The 24,000-nt window shown below is 50.0% G+C and overlaps 1 protein-coding gene across 1 annotated transcript in view; it reads right to left on the bottom strand.

Annotated features, from left to right (window-relative positions):
• The window catches only part of LOC126299488 (glucoside xylosyltransferase 1), a 153,356-nt gene that overhangs the window by 59,550 nt on the left and 69,806 nt on the right, over nucleotides 1-24,000 (bottom strand). The window contains exon 2 of the mRNA XM_049991426.1: nucleotides 1,058-1,208. Within this exon, the coding sequence (XP_049847383.1) occupies nucleotides 1,058-1,208 (151 nt within the window). The remainder of the gene's footprint in view (nucleotides 1-1,057; nucleotides 1,209-24,000) is intronic.

Here is a 24,000-nt window from a genome sequence, read left to right as displayed (position 1 = left end):
ACACTGTTGCTCCTGAGGTATCGGCGAGGACCATTCGCAACCGTCTCCATGAAGCTGGACTACGGTCCTGCACACCGTTAGGCCGTCTTCCGCTCACGCCCCAACATCGTGCAGCCCGCCTCCAGTGGTGTCGCGACAGGAGTGAATGGAGGGACGAATGGAGACGTGTCGTCTTCAGCAATGAGAGTCGCTTCTGCCTTGGTGCCAATGATGGTCGTATGCGTGTTTGGCGCCGTGCAGGTGAGCGCCACAATCAGGACTGCATACGACCGAGGCACACAGGGCCAACACCCAGCATCATGGTGTGGGTAGTGATCTCCTACACTGACCGTACACCTCTGGTGATCGTCGAGGGGACACTGAATAGTGCACGGTACATCCAAAGAGTCATCGAACCCATCGTTCTACCATTCCTAGACCGGCAAGGGAACTTGCTGTTCCAACATGACAATGCACGTCCGCATGTATCCCGTGCCACCCAACGTGCTCTAGAAGGTGTAAGTCAACTACCCTGGCCAGCAAGATCTCAGGATCTGTCCCCCATTGAGCATGTTTGGGAGTGGATGAAGCGTCGTCTCACGCGGTCTGCACGTCCAGCACGAACACTGGTCCAACTGAGGCGCCAGGTGTAAATGGCATGGCAAGCCGTTCCACAGGACTACATCCAGCATCTCTACGATCGTCTCCATGGGAGAATAGCAGCCTGCATTGCTGCGAAAGGTGGATATACACTTTACTAGTGCCTACATTGTGCATGCTCTGTTGCCTGTGTCTATGTGCCTGTGGTTCTGTCAGTGTGATCATGTGATGTATCTGACCCCAGGAATGTGTCAATAAAGTTTCCTCTTCCTGGGACAATGAATTCACGGTGTTCTTATTTCAATTTCCAAGAGTGTATCTTTACACTTCAAAAGCTTCAACTTCTGTGACTATTTCACAGTGTATCTTTTACAAATCACAAATTTCTTCTATCTGATAACACTAGTTTTTTCATATATATTGCTACTCATGTCTTATTTATTTGTATTTTGTAAGTTTATTAATTGAGTTTACTTACTTTCTCTCTGAAACTAGGAATAAGATGATCATCTGCAACCACAATGAATTTCAATGGTGATTTAGTGAATAGTATTGCTGATTTTATCACCACTAGAGTTTCAGCTAGACGATCTCCACATGCGACAACAGCTAACACAATTTCGTGAAATCTGAAAGAAAAGGATTAAAAAAATATTAACTGTAGGATGACTTTATTGCTCACAAGAATACTGTAATAGGGTCATAATGAAATACATACATGAACACAAGTTTACTTTAATATTGAAACAAAGATCAGCACATATCCATACTTTTCAACTATTACCTCTTGAGTTTTCTTATTTGGAGTGTTATCCGAGCAACTGCTCTATAGTCAAGGAATGACAAGTCTATAGAATCTATAGTGAGCTAATGAGTGTATAAATGTATTAAAAATTTCTGTCCTCAAGTGAGGAGCTCTACAAATTTTCCCAGAAGAGGGGCTTACTGTAATTTAAAAGTACGTTAACTGTTATATTGGAGATATATGAAAAACGTAGCACCAACTGCTCATGCACACATGCAGTCTACACGGCCCCTGCACATCTCAGCATCACGAGTTCTCCATGTCGCAGTCACAACCGGACACCAGGCAGCAATGCCAGTGCTGCCATTTCCAAGGAATCTATTTGTGTCTGTACAACACGTAACAAGAAAATAGTATGACGAGAATTCCACAACTGACACAGACAAAGGCCAGCATATGGACTACACAAGCCAGTTCTTCTGGCTATGAGAGCCTCTCCTGGCCTCCGGGCAGTGCTACTCGCCTCATTATCTCAGGACAGTCTCAATGCCCATTACAGGGACCACTGCTGCTGTTCTCTGCTTTCATCGTTGTTTCGTTTGAGGACTTAAGCTGATTCGAGATAGACTTTTCTGTGCCTATGTTGGACCTAACCAGGATGACATCCTCGGAAATTGGATTACTTCCCTGCAAATGCAGTTTCATACAAAGCTCCTAGTGACATTACTACATACTAGAAACAGTCTGGTAAGCCAAGCTTCTGTACCAGTACCTCGTCAGACGTTGTATTTTTCTGTTTTTTTTTTTTTTTGTTTTTACTGCCAAAGCAGACGTCTTTTTGCCCTCAATAAACTTGCTGAAACTTTATCACTATTTTCCCTGTCCCCCCATGAGGGGCACTCCACTAACTACTACTCTCCAATTTAATTTAGAAGGTTATTCACACGAAGTATGAAGAATGGTGAACTTCCACAGTCTTTTTTTTCCCAACAATAAGGATGGAAGGCAAAGTAAAGGGTTTTATATGTTTGACATTGCCCTAATCATTGATGGCAATCTGAAGGACATACTATTCTTGAAGACTCAAGTTTGCCATAATTGTTAGTCATTATTTTTATTACTATCAAGGTTTGGCAAATCTGTGCTGTCATCAGATCTTGTAACATTATTAGATGTACAAGTTTTTTACAGTACTGAAAGTTACACAGAGATGTTGTGTCAAATTATGACAAAAAATTTGGATAGAACACCAGCACATCACAAATAAAATACCACACAATTAAAACATACAACACATTGTGCTGATATCCCAGCATACACTAATCTTTGCTGAGAAATCAGCACGACATTTTGTATGTAAATTGTGTGGTATTATATTTGTGACATTCTGGTGTAAGCAACATCCAACTAACATTAGTTTGGAGTCTGACAGTATGAGGGGGAGGGGGATCTGGAACCTCTGGGGTCAGTGGAGTAGTCATCTCTCAAAATATCTTCCTTCTCTCTTTCACTGCTTTTGGCAACTGAGAATCTTGTGAGGGCTTGTCTGCTGTGGGTAAGTGGAAGAGGAGCATGCAGCCCTGGGACCCAGAATCAGTGGCTTTTTCAGCCACTGGCTGGCGATGGGCCACTGGTCTGTTGATTTCAAGGAACAGGGTTCCCAAAAGGAAGGTACAAGGTTAATACTGGAGGATTCATCCTCTCTTTTGAGGGGGATTCAATTCCAGACAATGTCCAACTCAAGGTTTAGTGCTGCAATGTGAAGCTTTACTACCCATCACCAATGCAGTGCTCCAAATGTTGTTACACGCTGGAGGATGTCACTTCTGCAGCCAGATGTAGGGAGTGGTTCCTGAAGATAGTGCTGCAGGAACAATAAAAGGGCAGTGTCTATTGCCTCCACAGTCAAACTTATTTGTGAGACTACTGCAAGCCAACATTGATGGAGTAAACATGCCAGGTACTGTCAATGACATTGCCACAGTACTGGCAAAAGTCAGTATTGTTGTTGTTGTTGTTGTTGGGATGTTTAAGGGGGACTAAACAGCTAAGGTCATCAGTCCCCCATTCCAAAAAAAAAAACGGCGAAACAAAATTTACGGAACAGGTAAAACCCCAAGGGGGGAGGAGACGCCCCTCCCCCCAGTCACTGAAAGAACACCAATGTGGCAGCGAACACTAGAGACAAAAAGAGTACAGACGAACACTGGACAGAAAGAAACGGAAGAAAAGAAGAGGGTCGGAGACTGGTTGACTGACCATGGGAACAAAAATTGGGAAAGAGTCAACAATCCGAATACACACATTAAAATCTGCAACCAATGAGACACTCGAGGACAAGATACACAGAAAGGGAAAGGGACAGGTCCCCCCTAAATGGAACCATAAAAAGGACTACCACGGATAAAATTTAAAACGTCGTCAGCCACGGAGGCATCGTCGCATAAAACCAAAGGCAACGTGCCCGGGAGATTAAAAGTCTGCCGGAGGGTGCGCAGGCGGGGACACTCCAACAAAATATGGGCGACCGTCAACCGGGACCCACACCGACACAGGGGGGGGATCCTCCTGACGCAAAAGATGTCCGTGCGTCAGGTAGGTATGGCCGATGCGGAGCCGACACAGGATGACAGAGTCCCTGCGAGAAGCCCGCAGGGAGGACTGCCACACATCTGTCGTCTCCTTAACAGCCCGCAGTTTATTCGGAGAAGTCAGGCTACGCCACTCGTCACGCCACATCTGAAGCACCTTACGGCACAACGCCAGCTGCAAATCACAAGCCGGGAGGCCGATCGCCAAAGTGGGGGCATCGACCGCCCCTTTGGCCAGCCTGTCGACACGTTCATTCCCCGAGATGCCAACGTGACCTGGCGTCCAAACAAAGACCACCGAACGACCAGAGCGGGTAATGGCAAAAACAGACTCCTGAATAAAGGATACCAGAGGAGAAGAGGTATAGCAGCGGTCGATAGCCTGGAGGCTGCTCAGGGAGTCACTGCAGATGACGATGGACGTACCTGAGCAGGAACGCATATGCTCAAGAGCACGCAATATGGCCACCAGCTCTGCAGTAAAAATACTGCAGCCAGCCGGCAAGGAGCGCTGTTCAACATGGGCAGCATGAGCAAAAGCGTAGGCAGGACGACCATCCACCAGGGAACCATCGCTGTAGACAGGCTCACAGCCTGAAAATGAGGCGACGAGCGCAAGAAAACGGTGACGGAGGGCCACATGCGGAACCGAGTCCTTGGGTTCCCGTGCCAAGTCCAGGCGGACGGACGGACGGGTCATACACCAGGGTGGCGTGGGTGCACAGGCCCGGAAGGGCGGCAGAAGAGGGAACGACCCCAGTTCAGACAGCAGGGACTGGACACAGACAGCAATGGAAAGCCCAGACCTAGGTCGCCGGTCGGGCAGAGGGAGAACCCTGGCAGGGAAAAGCAGGCGATGATTGGGATGGCCCGGTGAGCAATGCACGTGGACAGCATAGTCGGCGAGCAGTCGGTGGCGGCGAATCTGCAGCGGGGGAACCCCGGCCTCCACCAGCAGACTATCCACGGGGCTCGTACGGAAAGCGCCAGTTGCAAGCCGAACCCCACAGTGGTGTATGGGGTCCAACAACGTCAACACTGAGGGCGATGCAGACCCATAGGCCAGGCTCCCATAATCAAGCCTGGACTGCACAAGGGCTCTGTACAATCGCAACAGCGTGCTGCAATCTGCACCCAAAGACGCATGGCTCGGGCAGCGGAGGGCGTTGAGGTGCCGTCAGCACTTTTGCTTCAGCTGAAGAATATGAGGAACCCATGTGAGCCGGGCATCAAAGACGAGTCCTAAGAAGCGGCTAGTGTCCACCACTTCAAGTAGGTGACTGTAAAGTTCCGGATGAGGGTGGACCGTCCGACGCCTGCACAAGTGCATAACTCGAGTCTTGGCCGCAGAGAACTGAAATCCATGAGTCAGAGCCCATGATGCCGCCTTGCGAATGGCTGCTTGCAGCCTGCGTTCGGCGACTCCTGTAGTCGTTGAGCTGAATGAGATACAAAAGTCGTCGGCATACAAAGAAGGAGACACCGACGACCCCACGGCTGCAGCCAGACCATTAATGGCCACTAGAAATAAGGAAATGCTCAACACCGAGCCCTGCGGGACCCCATTTTCCTGTATATAAGATGAACTAGAGGCGGCACCGACTTGCACCCGGAAAGAGCGGCGCAATAAAAAGTTTTGAAGAAAAGCAGGGAGCTGACCACGAAGACCCCACTCGCGCAACGTAGCAAGGATGTGATGCCTCCATGTTGTGTCATATGCCTTCCGCAGATCAAAAAATACAGCAACGAGATACTGACGGCGGGAAAAGGTCGTACGGATAGCAGATTCCAGCCGCACCAAATTGTCCGCAGCAGACCAGCCCTGACGAAAGCCACCCTGGGATGGAGCGAGGAGACCGCGCGACTCAAGGACCCAACACAAACGCCGCCCCACCATACGTTCGAGCAATTTGCACAAAACGTTGGTGAGTGTAATGGGACGATAGCTGTCCACCGCCAGAGGGTCCGCACCGGGCTTCAAGATGGGAACGATAACACCCTCTCGCCATTGCGACGGGAACATGCCCTCGCTCCAAATGCGGTTAAAGATGGTGAGGATGTGTCTCTGGCAGTCCCTGGAGAGATGCTTCAGCATCTGCGCGTGGATGCAGTCCGGTCCTGGCGCTGTATCAGGGCAATCAGCGAGGGCAGCGAGGAATTCCCTCTCGCTGAAAGGAGCATTGTATTTTTCAGAATGACGTGTGTGGAACAATAACGGCGTCCGCTCGGCGCGTTCCTTTAGAGAGCAAAAGGCAGGAGGGTAAGTTGCAGTCGCAGAGCTCGTAGCAAAGTGCGTGGCAAGGTGGTCAGCAATGGTGGCAGCGTCCGTGCAGACAGCGCCGTCCAGGGAGATTCCAGGGACACCCATAGGGGTCTGGTATCCATAAATCCGCCGGATGCGGGACCACACGAGCGACGGGGAGACACGAGAGCCCAAGGATGAAATGTACCTCTCCCAGCATTCCTGCTTACGCCGTGCAATAAGACGACGGGGGTCGATGAGGGTCTCCAGAGACGGGTGCCGCTTATGACGCTGGAGAGCCCGCCTACGGTCGCGAATAGCCTCAGCAATCTCCGGCGACCACCAGGGGACAGACTTCCTCCGAGGGAGTCCAGAAGAGCGAGGGATGGCAGTCTCGACCGCAGAAATAATTGACGAGGTCAAGACACGGACCACCTCATCAATGTCACCCTGTGGGAGAGAAGCAATGGTGGCAGCGGAAGTAAAAGCTGGCCAGTCAGCCCTGTTGAGAGCCCAGCGGGGCAGGCGCCCAGAAGAATGACACTGGGGCAGTGACAAATAGATGGGAAAATGGTCACTACCACACAGGTCAGGATGCACTCTCCAGTGAAGGGATGGGACAAGTCCGGGGCTGCAAAGAGAGAGATCGATGGCCGAGAACGAGCCATGGGCCACACTGAAATGCGTGGGAGCACCGGTGTTCAAGAGGCTAAGGTCGAGCTGAGCCAACACATGCTCCACAGCGCGACTGCGGTCATCGGAGACAGTCCCACCCCATAGAGGGTTGTGGGCATTGAAATCGCCCAGAAGCAGCAATGGCGGCGGGAGTTGAGCCAGCAGCGCAGCCAAGACATGGCGGGGGAGTTGCCCATACGGAGGAACGTAAACAAAGCAAACAGTAATAGCTGGCGAGAGCTCAATCCTGACAGCAACTGCCTCTAAAGGCGTCAGAAGGGGTACTGGCGAGCTACAGACAGAGTGGTGAACAAAGAGGCAAACTCCACCTGAAGCTCGTTGACAGTCAGCGCGGTTCTTACAGTATCCCCGATAACCGCGAAGGGCAGGGGTCCGCATTGCTGGAAACCAAGTTTCCTGAAGAGCAATGCAGAGAACAGGGGAAACACTCAGAAGCATCCGGAGCTCAGGCAGGTGGCGGAAATAACCGCCGCAATTCCACTGGAGAATGGAAGCAGGAAGGGACTGGGAGGGCGTGAAGACGACTAAGAGGCAGACGGCGCCGCTGAGTCAACGGCCGCCACTGAGCGAGAGTCAGCTGTGTCCATAGGAGAGGTCCCCGAGGGTTCCGTGAGGGCGAGATCCGCGGCAGAGGCGAGGATCTCCACCGCATCCCCAGAGCCAGAACTATTGACAGCAGGCAGTACTGAAACTGCCGGAGCGTCCTTCTTCTTGGACACGTTCCGTTCCTTCTTCTCGCGTCTGTCCTTTGGCTTAGAGGGCTGGGAGAGTTTCTCTGAAGGAGCGTCGGAGGCTGACGATGACGCAGAAGCCCTACGACCAGCAGGTGGATGAACCTTCAGCCACTGGCTGACATCCGGCGGGGTAGCAGAAGAAACGGAAGAAGGGACGGCCCCGAGGGACCCCTTCCGCGAGAGAGGAGCCGGCAGAGACGACGGCGGCGGAGACGACGCCGGCAGAGAAGGGGGAGGGGGAGGGATCGAGCCTCCTGGTTTTGGAGCAGATGTCACTCCTGAAGCATGTGCGGGGGGAGTGACAGAAGGGGGTTTGCCCCCAACTGCTAAGGGGGCAACAGAGGAAGGCTTGCCCCCAGACACGAGGGGGGCAGACAGAGATGTATGGCCCCGAGGGCCAACTGAAGGCAGCACAGAGGAGGCGACAACTGCCGCCCGCGAGGGCGATGATAACGTAGCTGCAGCATAAGAAGTTTGAAGAGGGACAGGATGCAACCTTTCAAATTTCAGTTTTGCCTCACGATAAGTAAGCCGGTCCAGGGTCTTAAATTCCATAATCTTCCGCTCCTTATGAAGAACGGGGCAGTCTGGTGAGCATGGAGAGTGGTGTTCCCCACAGTTGACACAGACAGGCGGAGGCGCACATGGAGAATCGGGATGAGAGGGGCGTCCGCAATCTCGACATGTGGCGCTGGATGGGCAACGGGAGGACATATGCCCAAACTTCGAGCACTGGAAGCACCGCATTGGGGGAGGGACGTATGGCTTGACGTCACAACGGTAAACCATTACCTTGACCTTCTCAGGCAATACAGCACCCTCGAAGGCCAAGATAAAGGCACCGGTGGCCACCCTGTTGGTCTTGGGTCCTCTGTGCACACGACGGACAAAATGCACACCACGTCGTTCCAAGTCAGCTCTCAGCTAGTCATCGGACTGTAACAAGAGGTCGCGATGGTAAATAATCCCCTGGACCATATTTAAGCTACTGTGGGGAGTGACGGTAACAGGGACGTCTCCCAGCTTATCACACAAGTGCAACGCCCGTGACTGGGCTGGGGAGGACGTCTTGAGGAGGATGGACCCATTCCTCATTTTAGACAACCCCGCCACTTCCCCAAACTTATCCTCCAGGTGTTCCACAAAAAACATAGGCTTCGTCGAAAGAAAGGAGTCACCATCAGTCCTGCTGCAGACAAGGTATTGTGGTACATAAGGCTCCTGCTTGGCACTAGATCTGCATCCCTCCCATGGCGCAGCCAACGAGGGGAACGACTGAGGATCATATTGTGCAGCATCGAATTCAATTCTGCCTCGCTTAGAGACGCTGGTGGCAGTGCGACCACCAGCATGGTGAGATTTATTGCGCTTCATTGCGCCACATCCGCCCAGATGCCACCTACTCCGAACGAGGGCTCTCCCCAAGGGCGCCACCCAGCCAAAGCAACAGGTACCTGGCCGATATCCCATTGCCCGGAGTCCCCGTGCCCCAGACAAGATGGGCACATACTCCTTGGCATGCATGGGGAGGAAACAGCTCTGGCATCTGTAGTGCGATCAGTGCGTGGTCAGGGGGCTACCACCAAGAGGGTACATGACAACCCCACCACAACGGACTGGCTACCGTGCTGGATTTTAGGTGTTGAAAGGGTCCACAGTTGCCGTGGGCGCTAAGAAGGGGATTGCGCACAAGACGAGGAGGCAACCCAGAAGACATGGGGTGTAAATCCCTCCACACGACAATAGATAGCATGCAAGATGGAGGTGCACGATGGACCAATAGAAAAACACCACGTAAGGCGTCCTTCCCCAAATGGCACGCACGAACAACAGAAATTTTGAAAAAGGCAGGTCAAACCCAAGTGGGGACCATCACATAAGGCCGAAATTTTGGAGACTCCTTTTAGTCGCCTCTTACGACAGGCAGGAATACCGCGGGCCTATTCTTACCCCCGAACCCGCAGGGGGAGGTCAATATTGAGACAGGATATAAATGACTGCATTTTCTTCTGAGCTTCAGTATATGAGAGATGATCACAGACCTTCAATTCATGTATTCTGCATTCCTTAATTAGGGCAGCACACTGGGGATCAGGGAGGATGGTCATCCCACAGTGGTTAGCACACAACTCGCCTTCAGGACGATGTCAGTTCAAACAAGCATCCGGCCATCCCGATTTAGGTTTTCTGCCAGGGTGTTTCCTTCCAAAGGGCATGGCCGACTTCCTGTCCTAATCCGATGAACTCGCTGTTTGGTCCCCTCACCCAAATCGACCAACCAACCGACCCAGATCACTGGCATTTAAAGTACTGCATTGGGTTGGTTGGTTGTTTGGGGGAAGAGACCAAACTGCGAGGTTATCGGTCTCAGTGGATTACGGAAGGACGGGGAAGGAAGTCGGCCGTGCCCTTTCGAAGGAACCATCCCGGCATTTGCCTGGAGAGATTTAGGGAAATCACGGAAAACCTAAATCAAGATGGCCGGACACGGGATTGAGCCGTCGTCCTCCCGAATGCAAGTCCAGTGTGCTAACCACTGCACCACCTCGTTCGTTACTGCATTGGGGATGTAAAGTACAGCTTCACCTTGAGTTTGACCATGTCTGGAAGCGAATAGCCCTCAAAAGTGAGGGTGAATCGCTGTGTCAACCTTGTTGTCTGGTGGGCTCCAATGTACACGATGCACCAAGTGGATTCCTTGCTTATCTCAGTGTTCGCATAATTCATCATCTGCAGTGTGAGATCCCAGTGAAAAATTAAACTCTGCAACATGTTTAGGTTCTTATGGGCTTTAAATAACAGGTATATCAACAAGTTGTTTCCAAGAGTGTAATGCCCAGAGCTGTGTACAATTTATTGTCTTAATTAAGATGGTACAACTTTATAATTTAGTAAGGGAAGAGAATTTGCGAAGCATGTTTTCATTATTCTCCACAATAAAACCGGTCTAGAAGAGGGAAAGGACTCTCCAACTGTTGAGGTGCAAGCCAAGAACTGAGGGCTGCAAATGTCTGCAAGTCGCTTTTTTTAGTGTACCTCCAATGGAGCTGCCAAGGAAGGAAAGTTCCTAGGGTCATTATGATCTTTACTGAACAAGAGCTTGATGAGACTGCCAGGCACTTGTGGCCACTGGCTGAAAAATAGGGCTTTTCATGACACCAGATATCTGCCACGATGCCACCTAATGTGCAATCTCCCCACAAGTGGCACTCAGCTAAAGCATAGGTCACCTGGCTAGATTGCCAGTGCCTTCAGTCCTGGTACCCCCAGACAGGCACCTACTCCTCAGCATGCACACGGAGGTGACAGCTCGGGCATCACCAATGTGATACCTGTGTTGTCTGGGGGGCTACCACTGTGAAGGTACCTGACAAACCCCTGGCTACCATGCTGGGTACTGAGCAACCTTCCCTAAGTGGCTCGTAAGATCTTATAAATTTTTTTTATTGATTTATCTATTTCTTTTGAAAAGGTGGATGTCTAAACCAGGTGTGGATGCCAAACATAATTTAATCCAAATATGTGGAGTATTTGTCACTGAGTGGTACTCGTGTTACAGCCTTCACTTCTTTGGAAACACTGTTTGCTTCAGGTCCGGCTCCAGCTGAGCGAACAGGTCATTTCCTGTTTAGTTCACTCCTTACAAGAATGTTTTACCAACCTCAGTTTTGATACTAGGAAAAATATAAAATGAAAGAAATACAGTAATACCACTTGTTCTGTAGTATGCACCAGCTAGGCTGGATTGATTGCTCACGTAAACTCCAAACTTTTAGAGTTCTGGCCACACTTATTACTGCTGTAGCCTTAATCACGCATACAACCGGTGTCCAATGTGTGTCCAGTTTTGATATTTGTGCAAGTGTGAAACATGGCTAGTCCTTGTGATGCATCAAACAGGACAGATGTTTCATGCTGTTATGTGACTAAAACAGTAAGGGAATGTGAGAGTAAAAAAATTTTCTTTCTGCTGTCGGCCAGCATTGCTCAACCACATGCAAGTGTCACCATTCACCAGATGGTAAGTGTACACATTTCAATACCATTACAGGGTCAGGCAAAACAGTTGCTTTGCCACTCTTAAGAGGGAGTGTGAGCAACTCAATGGAAAATGTTTACAACAGTGCAGACTGTTGGTCACCTCTTAGGCCAGCAACTGCAGGACCAAGAGTGGAACAATCTGTCAAACAAGATGTTACCATACCATAACCAGAGAACCAAATGCAAATGAAAAGATTACCATCAATCATACTGATAGTGACAAAAGCAGACCGAACTGTCTTTGTTACTCCTGTAACATTACACAAAACACACTCAGTAGGATGCAATAGCAACTAGTGAGAGTTTGACTATGCATAAAGACCCTGTAACAAGTTTGTTAAGCAAATTTAGTGTAACTGAAGACCCCAACGACTTGGGAAGAGCAGAATCAATCCTGTAATTACAAATGATGCTGCAGAGCAGAGCCTCTCCTCAGCTTCAATGTGTGGGAGCTGCCCCACTACTGATGGCCAATGTTGGCACCAATGTATAACGAACGGTAAAGAGTACAGTTGTCAGCTGTGAACAGATTACTCAGCCCTATTACAGCATTGTTGGTTTCCATATGATCACTTAATTTATAGAAAATATACAGTCTACTATAAAAGTCTATGAATTCCTAAAATATTAGTTCTCTTGGATCTTTTAGTTGCTAAATTGAACGATTTTGCATTATGAGGATGCAGACATGCAAATAGTTGCCATGTCCTCCACAATGGCTGGTGGCTATATAACCTGGAAAGGAACCTCTTGACCCCAGTAGTGGACTCTTGGGTGCTGAGGGTGCTTTATCAGTTTTGAGGGGAAGACTATGACTACCTGATGTGGTGATTTTGATGCCCGCTGTTCGGATAGGCACGCCTCATTGGTAGCTCTGCTTTTTGGACATGGTGGTGACCCCAACATCTGTGTTTTTGATTCACACGCTGTTTTGTGGCATCCTCAGCCCTCCTCCCCTCCCCTCCTCCCCCAGATCACTTCCTGCGGGTTGTCACCTCAGGTGGACCGCACAGTGCAGTAGGCTTTCCGACCCATGCAATGCTGGGGTTTAGGGCAGCTCCTACCATGGACCAGAGTCATATTGGTAGGCCCTCAGTCTACCTTTCAGCACTTGCTGCTGTGCTGACGTCAGTGCTGGATGCTGGACTCTATCAGGTGTGGCATCAGATCGTTGAGGTTTCTTTACAGTGACGTATTTTATACTGAACTATATCGTGAAACAGTAGTGTACACATAAAACAATCTGTGTACTTGATACTTTTTATCTATAGCAGTTTCTCAAGTTACTTCCTACTGGTTTGTAAGAACCCCCACCTGCGTCAGAACCTAGGAAACTTCTCACCTACAGTATTTAATCGCAAACATACTATCCCTCTCTATCATTTTGTGTGTGTTATTTGAGTCGTGTTGCCCATGTTTCTGACAAAGTGAAATGCTTGCTCCAATCACATTTTTAAAGGAACAGTACATGAGGACATTTAATTATCCATATAATAAATTGATTGTCATGACACTAGTTTGTTAAATTACACACCATCCAGTAAGGGGTCCGTAGAGGTGGATTACCTCTGTTTCCTTCTGTTGCAGATCCTGATCCCAGAATTTCCAAATTTAACAAATTTTGGAGGGCAAATTAGCACAAAAACTAGATAAAGGGATTAGAGAAATTAAAAGTTACTATTAACACATGATACTTTCCAGTTGCTTGCATGAAGACCTGGCCGGTGAGGTACCAGGCAGGAAAAGGTGCACAGCCACAGAATGACTGTACCTGCCGTTATGAACAAATCCAACACGTTTTGCGAGTCCACATGCAGAACCAGCAAAACTCAGGAAATCAAGTTGGACAGAAAAGGAGACTTCACTGCAAAAATATAACAAAGACTGAGTTCTTGAATGTGGAAGGGAACAACTTATCTGCTGGCATAGGTGTAGTCTAAGAGACCTGTGTTCACAGTCATACTGCTTCCTGACTAGCAGTTCGGGTTTCGCAGAGGGCACTCTACACAATAGCAGCTGCTGTAGCTTGTGGAACAGTCGATGCGGGCACCCGAGAGTCGCGGGAAGCTAGGGGCAGTGCTACTGGATGTCGCCAGAGCCTTTGACTGTGTGTGGCACAATCACCTTCTGTACAAGTTGCTTTTGCAGGGGTTGCCAGTGTCGCACGTCCACCTGTTCCAATCACATTTAATGGAACGCAGCCCTCGACATGAGGGCTGATGACGGTGCATCAACAGTATAACCCATCCAAGTGAGAGTAGCACAGTCCTCGGCCCCCAACTGTACTGCCTCTATACAGCTGACGTCCCCAAGACACCGAGGATCTATCTGGCGCTTTACGTGGCTGACACCGAGCCGTTCGCGAAAATCATGAACACGCAACAGCTACGTTGCCGGGTGCAGCGATCTCTGAGCTCGGGCCCCCAAATAGCAGCTCAAATTCAATGTGGGTAAGAGCCACGCGATGATATTCACGTGGAAGGAGGTGCCAGCAGACATCTAGTCGGTGCATATCATGAGAGGGTCACACTGGTCGGTACCTCGGCATTACACTGGACAGGGGTCTGATGTGGAAGGCGCACATCCGGGAGGTGTGTACAAAGGCGCTGGACAGGATGAACCTACTGTACCCGCTGCTCCACCCAGAGAAAACACTACCCCCTGATATCGGCAGGACGCTGTATCTAACACTCATCAGGCCTGTGTTGGAGAACACCGCCGCAGTATGGGGAAACGCAGCTGACAAGTCGCTGAAGATGCTCCAAACTGTGCAGAGCAAAGCCCTCTGGATGGCACTGCACCAGCCACGAGATTTCCCCACCGGCAACCAACCACACGCTCGCCAGACCTGCTGCGGGAGTAGTGACCGTGCAACAGCAGCTAACGAAGTGACGAAACGGTGACACCGAGACGAACATCCAAACCAAAAAGTAACAAATACCATAGGCAGCAATACGAACAGCAGAACAGGCTAGTTAACCAACGTTCCACTGACACAAGAATCTTCGAGATCATAACAGAGCTGTAATTTGCACTCGAGATATAAAAACGTTTCCGATGTAATTAACACCCCACGGCGGGAATTAACAGACTTTGAAGACTGACTGGTAGCTGAAGCTAGGTGCATACAACATTCCATTTCGGAAATCGTTAGGGAATTCAGTAATCAGAGACCATCAGTGTCAAGAGTGTGCCAAGAATACCAAATTTCAGGCATTGCATCTCACCACAGACATCGCAGTGGTCGACTGCCTTCACTTAACGTCCAACAGCAGCGCCATTTGTGTAGAGTTGTCGTGTTGGTAGACGAACAACACTGCCTGAAATAGTCGTAGAAATCGTTGTGGTGTGTATCCGTTAGGACAGTGCACCAAAATGTGGCGTTAATGGGCTATGGCTGCAGACGACCAATTCTAGTATCTCTGCTAACAGCTCGACATAGCCCGCAGCGCATGTCGTGACCCTAGACGACTGGAAAAGCATGGCCTGGCCATATGTGCCCCGATTTCAGTTGGTAAGAGCTGATGGCACGCTTCGAGTGTGGTGCAGATCTCGTGAAGGCAAGGATCAAAGTTATCAAGAAGGTACTGCGCAAGCAGCTGGTGGCTCCATAATGAGCTGTGTTTACACAGACAGAATGGACTGAGTTCTCTACTCCAAATGAAGCTTCATTGACTAGAAATGGTTATGTTTGGCTATTTGAGACCATTTGCAGCCATTCATGGATTTCACGTTCCCAAACAGGTCACCGGGCTACAACTGTTCGTGAGTGAATGATTTGTCCATCCAGATTGCCTGACATGAATTACATCGACCAGTTATAGGACATTATTGAGAGGTCAGTTTGTGCAAAACATCCTGCACTGGCAGCACTTTCACAATTACAGACGGCTATAGCGGCACGGCGGCTCAATCTTTATCCTGGGGACTACCGACCACTTGCTGAGTCCATGCCATGTGGAGTTTCTGCACTACGCCAGGCAAAGGAGTTCCGACACGATAATAAGAAATATCCCATTACTTTTGTCACCTCAGTGAATTTTGTGTACGAAGTGAGAGAGAGTTACAAACTCTGATCCCCCCCCCCGCTCCACCATCTCTCCCCAAAAATCGAACCCTGGATCCATATATCGTAATTGGAAGGTACCTCAAACCGTGCATTAATGGAAGACTCCAGTATTAATCTTTCACACGAGTCTCTGTGTATTACAGAACTTTGGGCAGAGGATACTGACACGAGGAAAACTGCAGAATACTCTGCTGTAACAGGCAGGACACAGGTACGGTGCTAATACATACAGTCAGCTTTTCTGCGAGTACAGAAGCGTAGGAGGCGACGCACAGCCTTGTTTCCGGACTACGCCAATTTATACAGGCCCAGCTTATCGCCTTTTAACCAAGAGAGCCGATGGCTCAGCAAGAACTGTGTAAATCTGACGCATCCCTATGCTAAACAATCTCTAAAGCCAATTGCAATGTACATGCAAAATTCTGCTCCGTATATAGGACTTGCTAGAGTACCTATGCGATTTTATGCCTCAATGGGTAAGGATCAACGTGGAAATAAATGAGGATGTGTAAAGATGTTTCTGAGGGACAAAACATAGTGGGTATTAGTCTATCTTCGTAAGCAATTAGCCAACAGTAGAATTTTATGGGTAATATAGGATAAAATGATGGTATCACATGAAATAACTTAGGGAGAACAGTGAACAGAGTGTCGGTAAAAGATGTGTCACCTGCACAGGTGCAGCAGAGAGGACAAATAACGGGTAGACGGATATCAAATACAGGGAGGTAAGATGTGGCGTTTATATTTCGGCAGGGGTGGAGCTGGGCAAGGAGCCCGATGAGGCAGGCGGTGTCCCTCCCAGTATCCATCTCATGAGTCCACAACTAAAGAGTGTGTGTAGAATCATTTCATATGGCAATACTGACTTTCCCACAGACGGGCTGCTTTAGCTGCATTGTCAGCAAGGATCTGTGGCAAGGCCTGTTCGAGGTAAGATCTACGATGGCGGACTGTCAAGAGGCCACTCTGCGGATGGGCGAGAGAGGGTTCTTTTTCCATTTCAAGTTGCAACCACACTTAAGTCCAAATCCGAAAGCAAGGTCGTCAATGCAACACAACACTCAGCACTAAAAGTACGTTTATTGCGGATACCAATGCACAGCCACAACAGAGCTGAACTTCTGGAACGGTAGTGCAGCTATTTACACAAACATCGAAATTCGAGAGTGCTGGTATTTATTCAAACATGGAATACTCCAGAATATACAAGGGCAAGATATTTCAAGAACCTTCCAGAAATCAATATTAAACAATTGTTAGAGGTCGGTTTTGAACTGGCAGCCCGCAACTTGCCAGCCAGTGACGCCAACCATTACGCCACATTGCATTCTGCACAGTTCACGGCATCGCTCCCTCACCCTGTATCTATAAGGGAAAGTCGAATGAAAACGAGACAGATAGGGAAAAAAGTAACTCAACAGCAAACATCTTTCCACTATGGCAGTGACCGTCTTGTTTCATAGTAGGTTAAAAGTATTAACAAGTAAGGCGCCTCAACTGTTAATACATTTATCCTACTGCGAGACAAGACGGTCACTGCAGTCATGGAAAATTGTTTGTGGTTGCCTACAGAACCACGATTGTACCCAGGCGTGGACCTCTTTGTCTGAAGCAAGTCGACGGTCACGAATGCCTGTCTTCAGGGCTTCTAAAATCTGTAAATCGCATGAGTAATTTGGTCGGTTGGTTGGTTTTGGGGTTTGATGGGGGCTAAACATCGACGTCATCAGTCTCCTATTCCAAACAGACATACTTGTAAAAGGCCTATACAATAAAAGCGTAACCTCTGAATCCAGAGGGAGGCGGAACACCAAGGGGTACAGAGCTAAAATGAAAACCGCAGTAACACAAAAGAGAGGACACTTAAAACGAGCAGAGCAAATAGTTGACTAGAGTAAAACAGACTACAGTGGTTGATGGAGCAGGGAAAAGGTCAACCACTCAACTAAAAACGAAGAACCTCCAGCTGGAAAGCGTTGATAGAGGTACCAACAGAACTTGTTACCATAAAAGACACTATTTTGGTATCCACGTCACAAAAGTCGCTGGAGTGGTTGTAGCCTGAGAAATTATGCGAGAGCACCCTCACTAGAGTGAGTAATAAAACCCAGCTGCACGGATAAAATGTAAAACTGAGTCAGCTATAGAGGCATCGCCATCTAGAATTAAAGGAAGTGCAGCTGGTAAATTAAAGGACTGCCACAAGGGGGCTAAAAGGGGGCAGTCCATCAGAAGATGGACCACTGTCAGCCCTGCATCACAGCGACACTTGGGCGGGTTCTCACGGCGAAGGAGATAGCTATGGGTCAACTGCGTATGTCCAATTCGGAGACAGCAGAGAACAACCGAGTCCCTACACGTGCTCCTCAAGGATGAGTTCCATACGGTCGTGGACAACTTTACCATGCGGAGCTTATTTGGCCTGTTCAAGACAGACCATTCAGAGCTCCAGAAATTGCGGACCTTGCAGTGTAAGGTTGACCGGAGGTCTTTTTCCACGAGACCAAGCTCCAGGGGTGGCGAAGTGGTGGCCTGCTTGGCCAACTGATCGACACGTTCGTTTCCTGGAATGCCGATGTGGCCCGGGGTCCACACAAACGTCACTGAACGACCACATTTGGCGAGAGCAAAAACAGCATCTTGAATACCGCGCACCAAGGGTCCCGAGAAAAACACTGGTCAAGTGCTTGCAATCCACTCAGGGAGTCACTGCATATGACAAATGACTCCCCAGCGCAGGAGGAATGGTGAGCGAGTGCACGATAAAGAGCAACCAGCTCCGCAGTGAAAACGCTGCTCCCACAAGGCAGGGAATGCTGCTCAACGTAGTCGCCGTGGATGAAAGCAAACCCGGTTCGTCCATCGACCACAGAACCATCAGTGTAGACTACATCTGCATCGCAAAACGAGGCAAGAAGAGCCAGGAATTGTTGACTAAGACTGGCAGGTGGAATAGAGGACCTGGAGTCACAGGACAAATCCAAACAAAGCCGCAAGCGAGGGAGGGACCAATGAGGGGTAGAACAAGAGGGCCGGAAGGATGGAGGAAGGGGAAAGGGCTCAAGTGACGAGAGAAGGGAACGAACGCGGACCGCGATTGGGAGACCCGAGCTAGGCCGCCGTCGTGGGGAGGGGAGTGCAGAGGATGGAAAAAGGAACCTGCGGTTTGGGTGGTCGGGCGAGGCATGGACGCGGGCGATGTATGACTCAAGCAACTGTTATCGGCGGAATCGTAGGGGAGGGATTCCAGCTTCTACAAGAAAGCTAGACACCAGACTAGTGCCGAAGGCACCTGTCGCCAGTCTGACGCCACAATGGAGAATCGGGTCGAGTATCTGAAACGTTGAAGTTGCTGCCGAGTCGTACACCACACTCCCGTAGTAGAGACGGGACTGGACAAAGCTTTATAGAGCTGTAGGAGGGTTGTTCGTGCAGCCCCCCCAAACAGTGTGGCTGAGTGAGCGAATGATGTCGAGGTGTCGCTCGCGAAGATGAGGTGTCCAAGTGAGCTGAGCATCAAACAGCATGCCAAGAAAGCGATGCGTCTCCTCAATACGAAGGAGTTCATTGGCAAGGTAGAGCTCTGGATGGAGGTGGACTATTCGGCGACGACAGAAATGCATCACTCGGGTCTTAGAGGCTGAGAACCGAAAAACCATGGCTGGATGCCCAAAAATGTGCCTTAGGGATAGCTCCCTGCAGCCGCCGTTCAGAGACACTGATGCTTGGGGAACTGTAATAAATAAAAAAGTCATCCACATATAGAGAGGAACAGACTGATGAGCCCACTACAGCCACAAGACCATTAATCGCCACCAAAAAGAGGTGAACACTGAGAACTGAGACCTGGGGGACACCGTTCTCCTGAATATGAGCAGAGCTAAAATAAGAGCCAACTCTAACCCAAAAGGAGCGACTGAAGAGAAAATTCCGTAGAAAAAGCGGAAGTGGACCCTGTAAGCCCCATTCGTGCAGTGTAGCAAGGATATAATTGCGCCAGGTGGTATCGTATGCCATCCGAAGACAAAAGAAAACACCATCTAGCTGCTCACACCGAGTAAAAACTGTACGAATAGCCGACTCCAGCGAGACTAAATTGTCAACCGCTGAGCGGCCCTGATGGAAGCCCCCCTGTTGCTGGGCCAGGAGGCTCCGAGCTTCGAGGATCCACATGAGCCGCTGACTCACCATCCGTTCCAGGAGTTTGCACATAACGTTGGTAAGGCTGATAGGGCGATAGCTATCAACCACCAGCGGATCAGCACCGGGATGGTAACGCTATCCTGCCAATGAGTTGGGAATGCGGTTAAACAGTGCGAGTAATTCATCCTGACAGTGCGCCGAGAGATGGCGAAGAAACTGGCTGTGCATTTGGTCTGGACCTGGAGAGGTATCGGGGTAAGCTGTAAGGTCCATTTGGAACTCCCATTCACTAAACGGGGCGTTGTATCGTTCCCAAAGGTGCGTGAAAAACGACAACTGCATACGCTCAGCCTGCTCTTTTAATGGCACAGAATTCTGCGCTGTAGCCTGCTGCCACGAAAGTGCGAGCGAAGTACTCTGTCAGATGTTCGGCGATGGGTCAGTGCAAAGTGTACCCCGAAGAGAAAGGCAAGAGACAGACGCATGAGGGCGAAAGCTAAAAATGCGCCGAACCGGCGACCACACCTGAGATGGGGAGGTGCGAAAACGTATTCTGGCAACATATCGTTCCCAGCAGGCCTGTTTGCTCCGCCGAGCCCAGGCCCGCAGCCGTTTAAAAGCAGCCAGATTATCTAGGGAAAGATGACGCTTGTGTCGTTGCAGGGCTCGCTGGCGGTCCCAGATAGCTCTGCAATCCCTGGTGTCCACCAAGGGACTGACTTACGCCTTAGGGTACTTGAACAGGGGACAGTTGCCTCGGCAGCAGAAACAATGGCGATAGTGACCTCGTCCACAGTCAAATCAGCGTCACCAGAAGGCGGAGCAATGGCCACAGTAGCTGAGGTGTAGGCTGCCCAATCAGCTCCACGAAGAGACCATCGTGGCAGCTGGTCAGGGGGTTGGGATTGAAGAAGAGAAACCAGGATAGGAAAGTGGTCGCTACCACAGAGATCGTCGTGGACACTCAAACTGAGGTATGGAAGAAGACCTGGGCTACTAAGAGAGAGAGATCAATGGCTGAGTATGTGCCATGAGTCAAGCTAAAACATGTGGGAGCACCAGTGTCAAGGAGGCAAATGTCCTGCTGTGCCAAGAGAGCCTCAACATTCCTACCCTGGCCCGACATCTGGGCCCACCCCACAAAGGGTGGTGGGCATTAAAGTCCCCCAAAAGGAGGAATGGCGGGGGGAGCTGGTCGAACAAGGCAGCTAGGTCAGCAAGAGGGACAACCTCATCCGGGGGAAGGTAGAGGGAACAGATGGTAAGCTCCATTCCTGTCCGGAGTCTAACAGCCACAGCCTCGAGAGTCATGTGAAGTGGCACTGGGGCACTAGGAACAGTGGCAAGAACATAAACACAGATACCGCCAGACACCCTGTCGTATTCTACGCGGTTCTTCTAGTAACCCCAGTAGCCACAGAGGGAGGGGGTCCGCCGAACAGGAAACCAGGTTTCCTGTAGGGCCAGACAAGGTAACGCCTTAGAAGCGCTCGCCGCCACCGATTGCGAAGTAGCCTGATCAACTTCCCTAGGAGCTGCAGGTCGAGCAACATCTAGATCCTGAGTGGACGCTAGATGCTCCACATCATCTTCAGGTGCAGTGGTGAACTCCTTTTCTGTCTTTATGTCCTTCTCCTTTTGCTTTTTCTTCTTTTTGGGAGGGGCCCGTTTGTCCAGTTTATCAGGCTGGGTGGGCTGTTCCGCCCCCAGTCTCATGGACCGATGAAGACCTGGAAGCCCTACGGCCCTCAGGTGGTGGCTTTTTCAGCCACTGGCTGACATCTGGAGGGGCAGTAACCATGGAAGGGAGGGCACCAAGCGATCTCTTCCGCACGAGGGGAGCTGGAGGAGGCGGGCACTTCTCTGGCGCAGAGGTGGGGACTGAAATCCCCAAAGAAGGAGAGGTTGTTACTCCCTATGTCGAAAACAGGTGAGCAACGGAAGAGGGTGTTCCCCAACTACCATGGGGGGCAGGAATAGACGGCCGGGTTGGAGGGCCGACAAAAGTGGCTGAGCTTGGGGGCTCATATCCAAGGATGGCGACATCGAAGCTGCTGCAGTATACGGCGATGAGATGAGCAAAGGGTGAAGTCGATCATACTTGCATTTAGCCTCTGTGTAAGTGAGCCTGTCAAAGGTCTTATACTCCATAATCGTCTGTTCTTTTTGATAAACCGCTCAGTCTGACGAGCAAGGTGAATGTTTCTGTCCGCAGTTGACACAAAAAGGGGGTGGCGAACATGGTACGGGGTGGGAGTCACGTCCACAATCCCGTCAGGTAGGGTTGGCGTCACATCTCGATGACATGTACCCAAATATCCAGCACTTAAAGCAGCGCATGGGAGGAGGGACGTAAGGCTTAACATCACATCGATATATCATCACCTCGACCTTCTCGGACTCGGACACCCTCGAAAGACAAGATGAAGGCGCCGGTGGCGACCCTGCTATCTTTAGGTCCCCTGAAGACGCCTCGTACAAAGTGGACACCGCGGCGTTCCAGATTTGCACGGAGCTCGTCGTCAAACTGCAAGAACAGGTCACGATGAAAAATAAGTCCCTGAACCATATTGAGGTTCTTATGAGGCGTAATGGAGACTGCAACATCACCGTGCTTGTCACAAGCAAGCAACGCCCGTGACTGTGCTGGGGATGTTGTCTGTGCATGAGGAGAGATCGTGACTGTGTGCCGGATGTGTAAGGGCTTCCCACCGAAATTTCCGAAGTGTAGTCAAACCAACCTTAGCAACATGCCCATACAGTGCCTAGTGCGCGAGATAGACAGCCCAGGACTGCAAAACAAACCGTTCTTCCAGAGCTCTGCCACCATGGCGTTGCAGGAAGCCAGCGAGACTTACACTATGTGATCAAAAGTACTCGGAAACCTGTCTGAAAATGATTTGCAAGTTCGTGGCTCCCTCCATCGGTAATGCTGGCATTCAATATGGTGTTTGGCGACCCATAGAGTTGATGACAGGTTCCGCAGGCATACGTTCAATCAGATGCTGGAAGGTTTCTTGGGGAATCGCAGACCTTCGAGGGGTGCTCCACTGAGAAGTGGTACCGATGTCGGTCGATGAGGCCTGCCACGAAGTCGGCGATCCCAAACATCCTAAAAGTTTTCTATAGGATTCAGGTCAGGACTCTGTGCAGGCCAGTCCATTACAAGGATGTTATTGTCGTGTAAGCAATCCGCCATAGGCCGTACATTATGAACAAGTGCTCGATCGTGTTGAAAGATGCAATCGTCATCCCCGGATTGCTTTTCAACAGTGGGAAGCAGGAAAGTGCTTAAAACATCAATGTAGGCCTGTGCTGCGATAGTGCCACGAAAAACAAGGGGCGCAAGCCCCCGCTATGAAAAACAAGAGCGCATCATAACACCACAGCCTCCGAATTTTACCGTTCACATTACACACGCTGGCAGATGACGTTCAACCGGACATTCGCCGTACCCACACCCTGCCATCGGTTTGCCACATTGTGTACCGTGATTCGTCACTCAACACAACGTTTTTCCACTGGTCAGACGTCCATTGTTTATGTTCCTTACACCAAGCGAGGAGTCGTTTGGCATTTACCGGCGTGATGTGTGGCTTATGAGCAGCCGCTCGACCATGAAATCCAAGTTCTCACACCAACCGCCTGTCATAGTACTTGCAGTGGATCCTGATGCAGTTTGGAATTCCTGTGTGATGGCCTATTACACATTACGACCCTCTTCAACTGTCGGCGGTCTCTGTCAGTCAACAGACCAGGTAGGCCTGTACGCTTTTGTGCTGCACGTGACCCTTCACGTTTCCACTTCACTATCACATCGGAAACAGTGGACCTAGGGATGTTCATGGGTGTGGAAATGTCGCGTACAGACGTATGACACAAGTAACACGCAATTACCTGATCACGTCCGCGAATTCCGTGGAGCGCCCCATTCTGCTCTCTCAAGGTGTCTAATGGCTACTGAGGTCGCTAAAATGGAGTACCTCGCAGTAGGTGGCAGCACAATGCACCTAATATGAAAAACGTATCTTTATGGGGGTGTCCGGATAGTTTTGACCACATAGTGTACCACGTCGTCCTCTTCGACGACGCCAACCTGTGCACCATTCGCGTCAAGCGTGTCACCCTCATGGCCAAGGACATCCAGCTCGCGCTTC

Source organism: Schistocerca gregaria, chromosome X (genome assembly GCF_023897955.1).
Source record: "Schistocerca gregaria isolate iqSchGreg1 chromosome X, iqSchGreg1.2, whole genome shotgun sequence".
Lineage (NCBI taxonomy): Eukaryota > Metazoa > Arthropoda > Insecta > Orthoptera > Acrididae > Schistocerca > Schistocerca gregaria.
The sequence above is the reverse complement of the archived record's forward strand: the minus strand, read 5'-3'. Positions and strand labels throughout refer to the sequence as shown.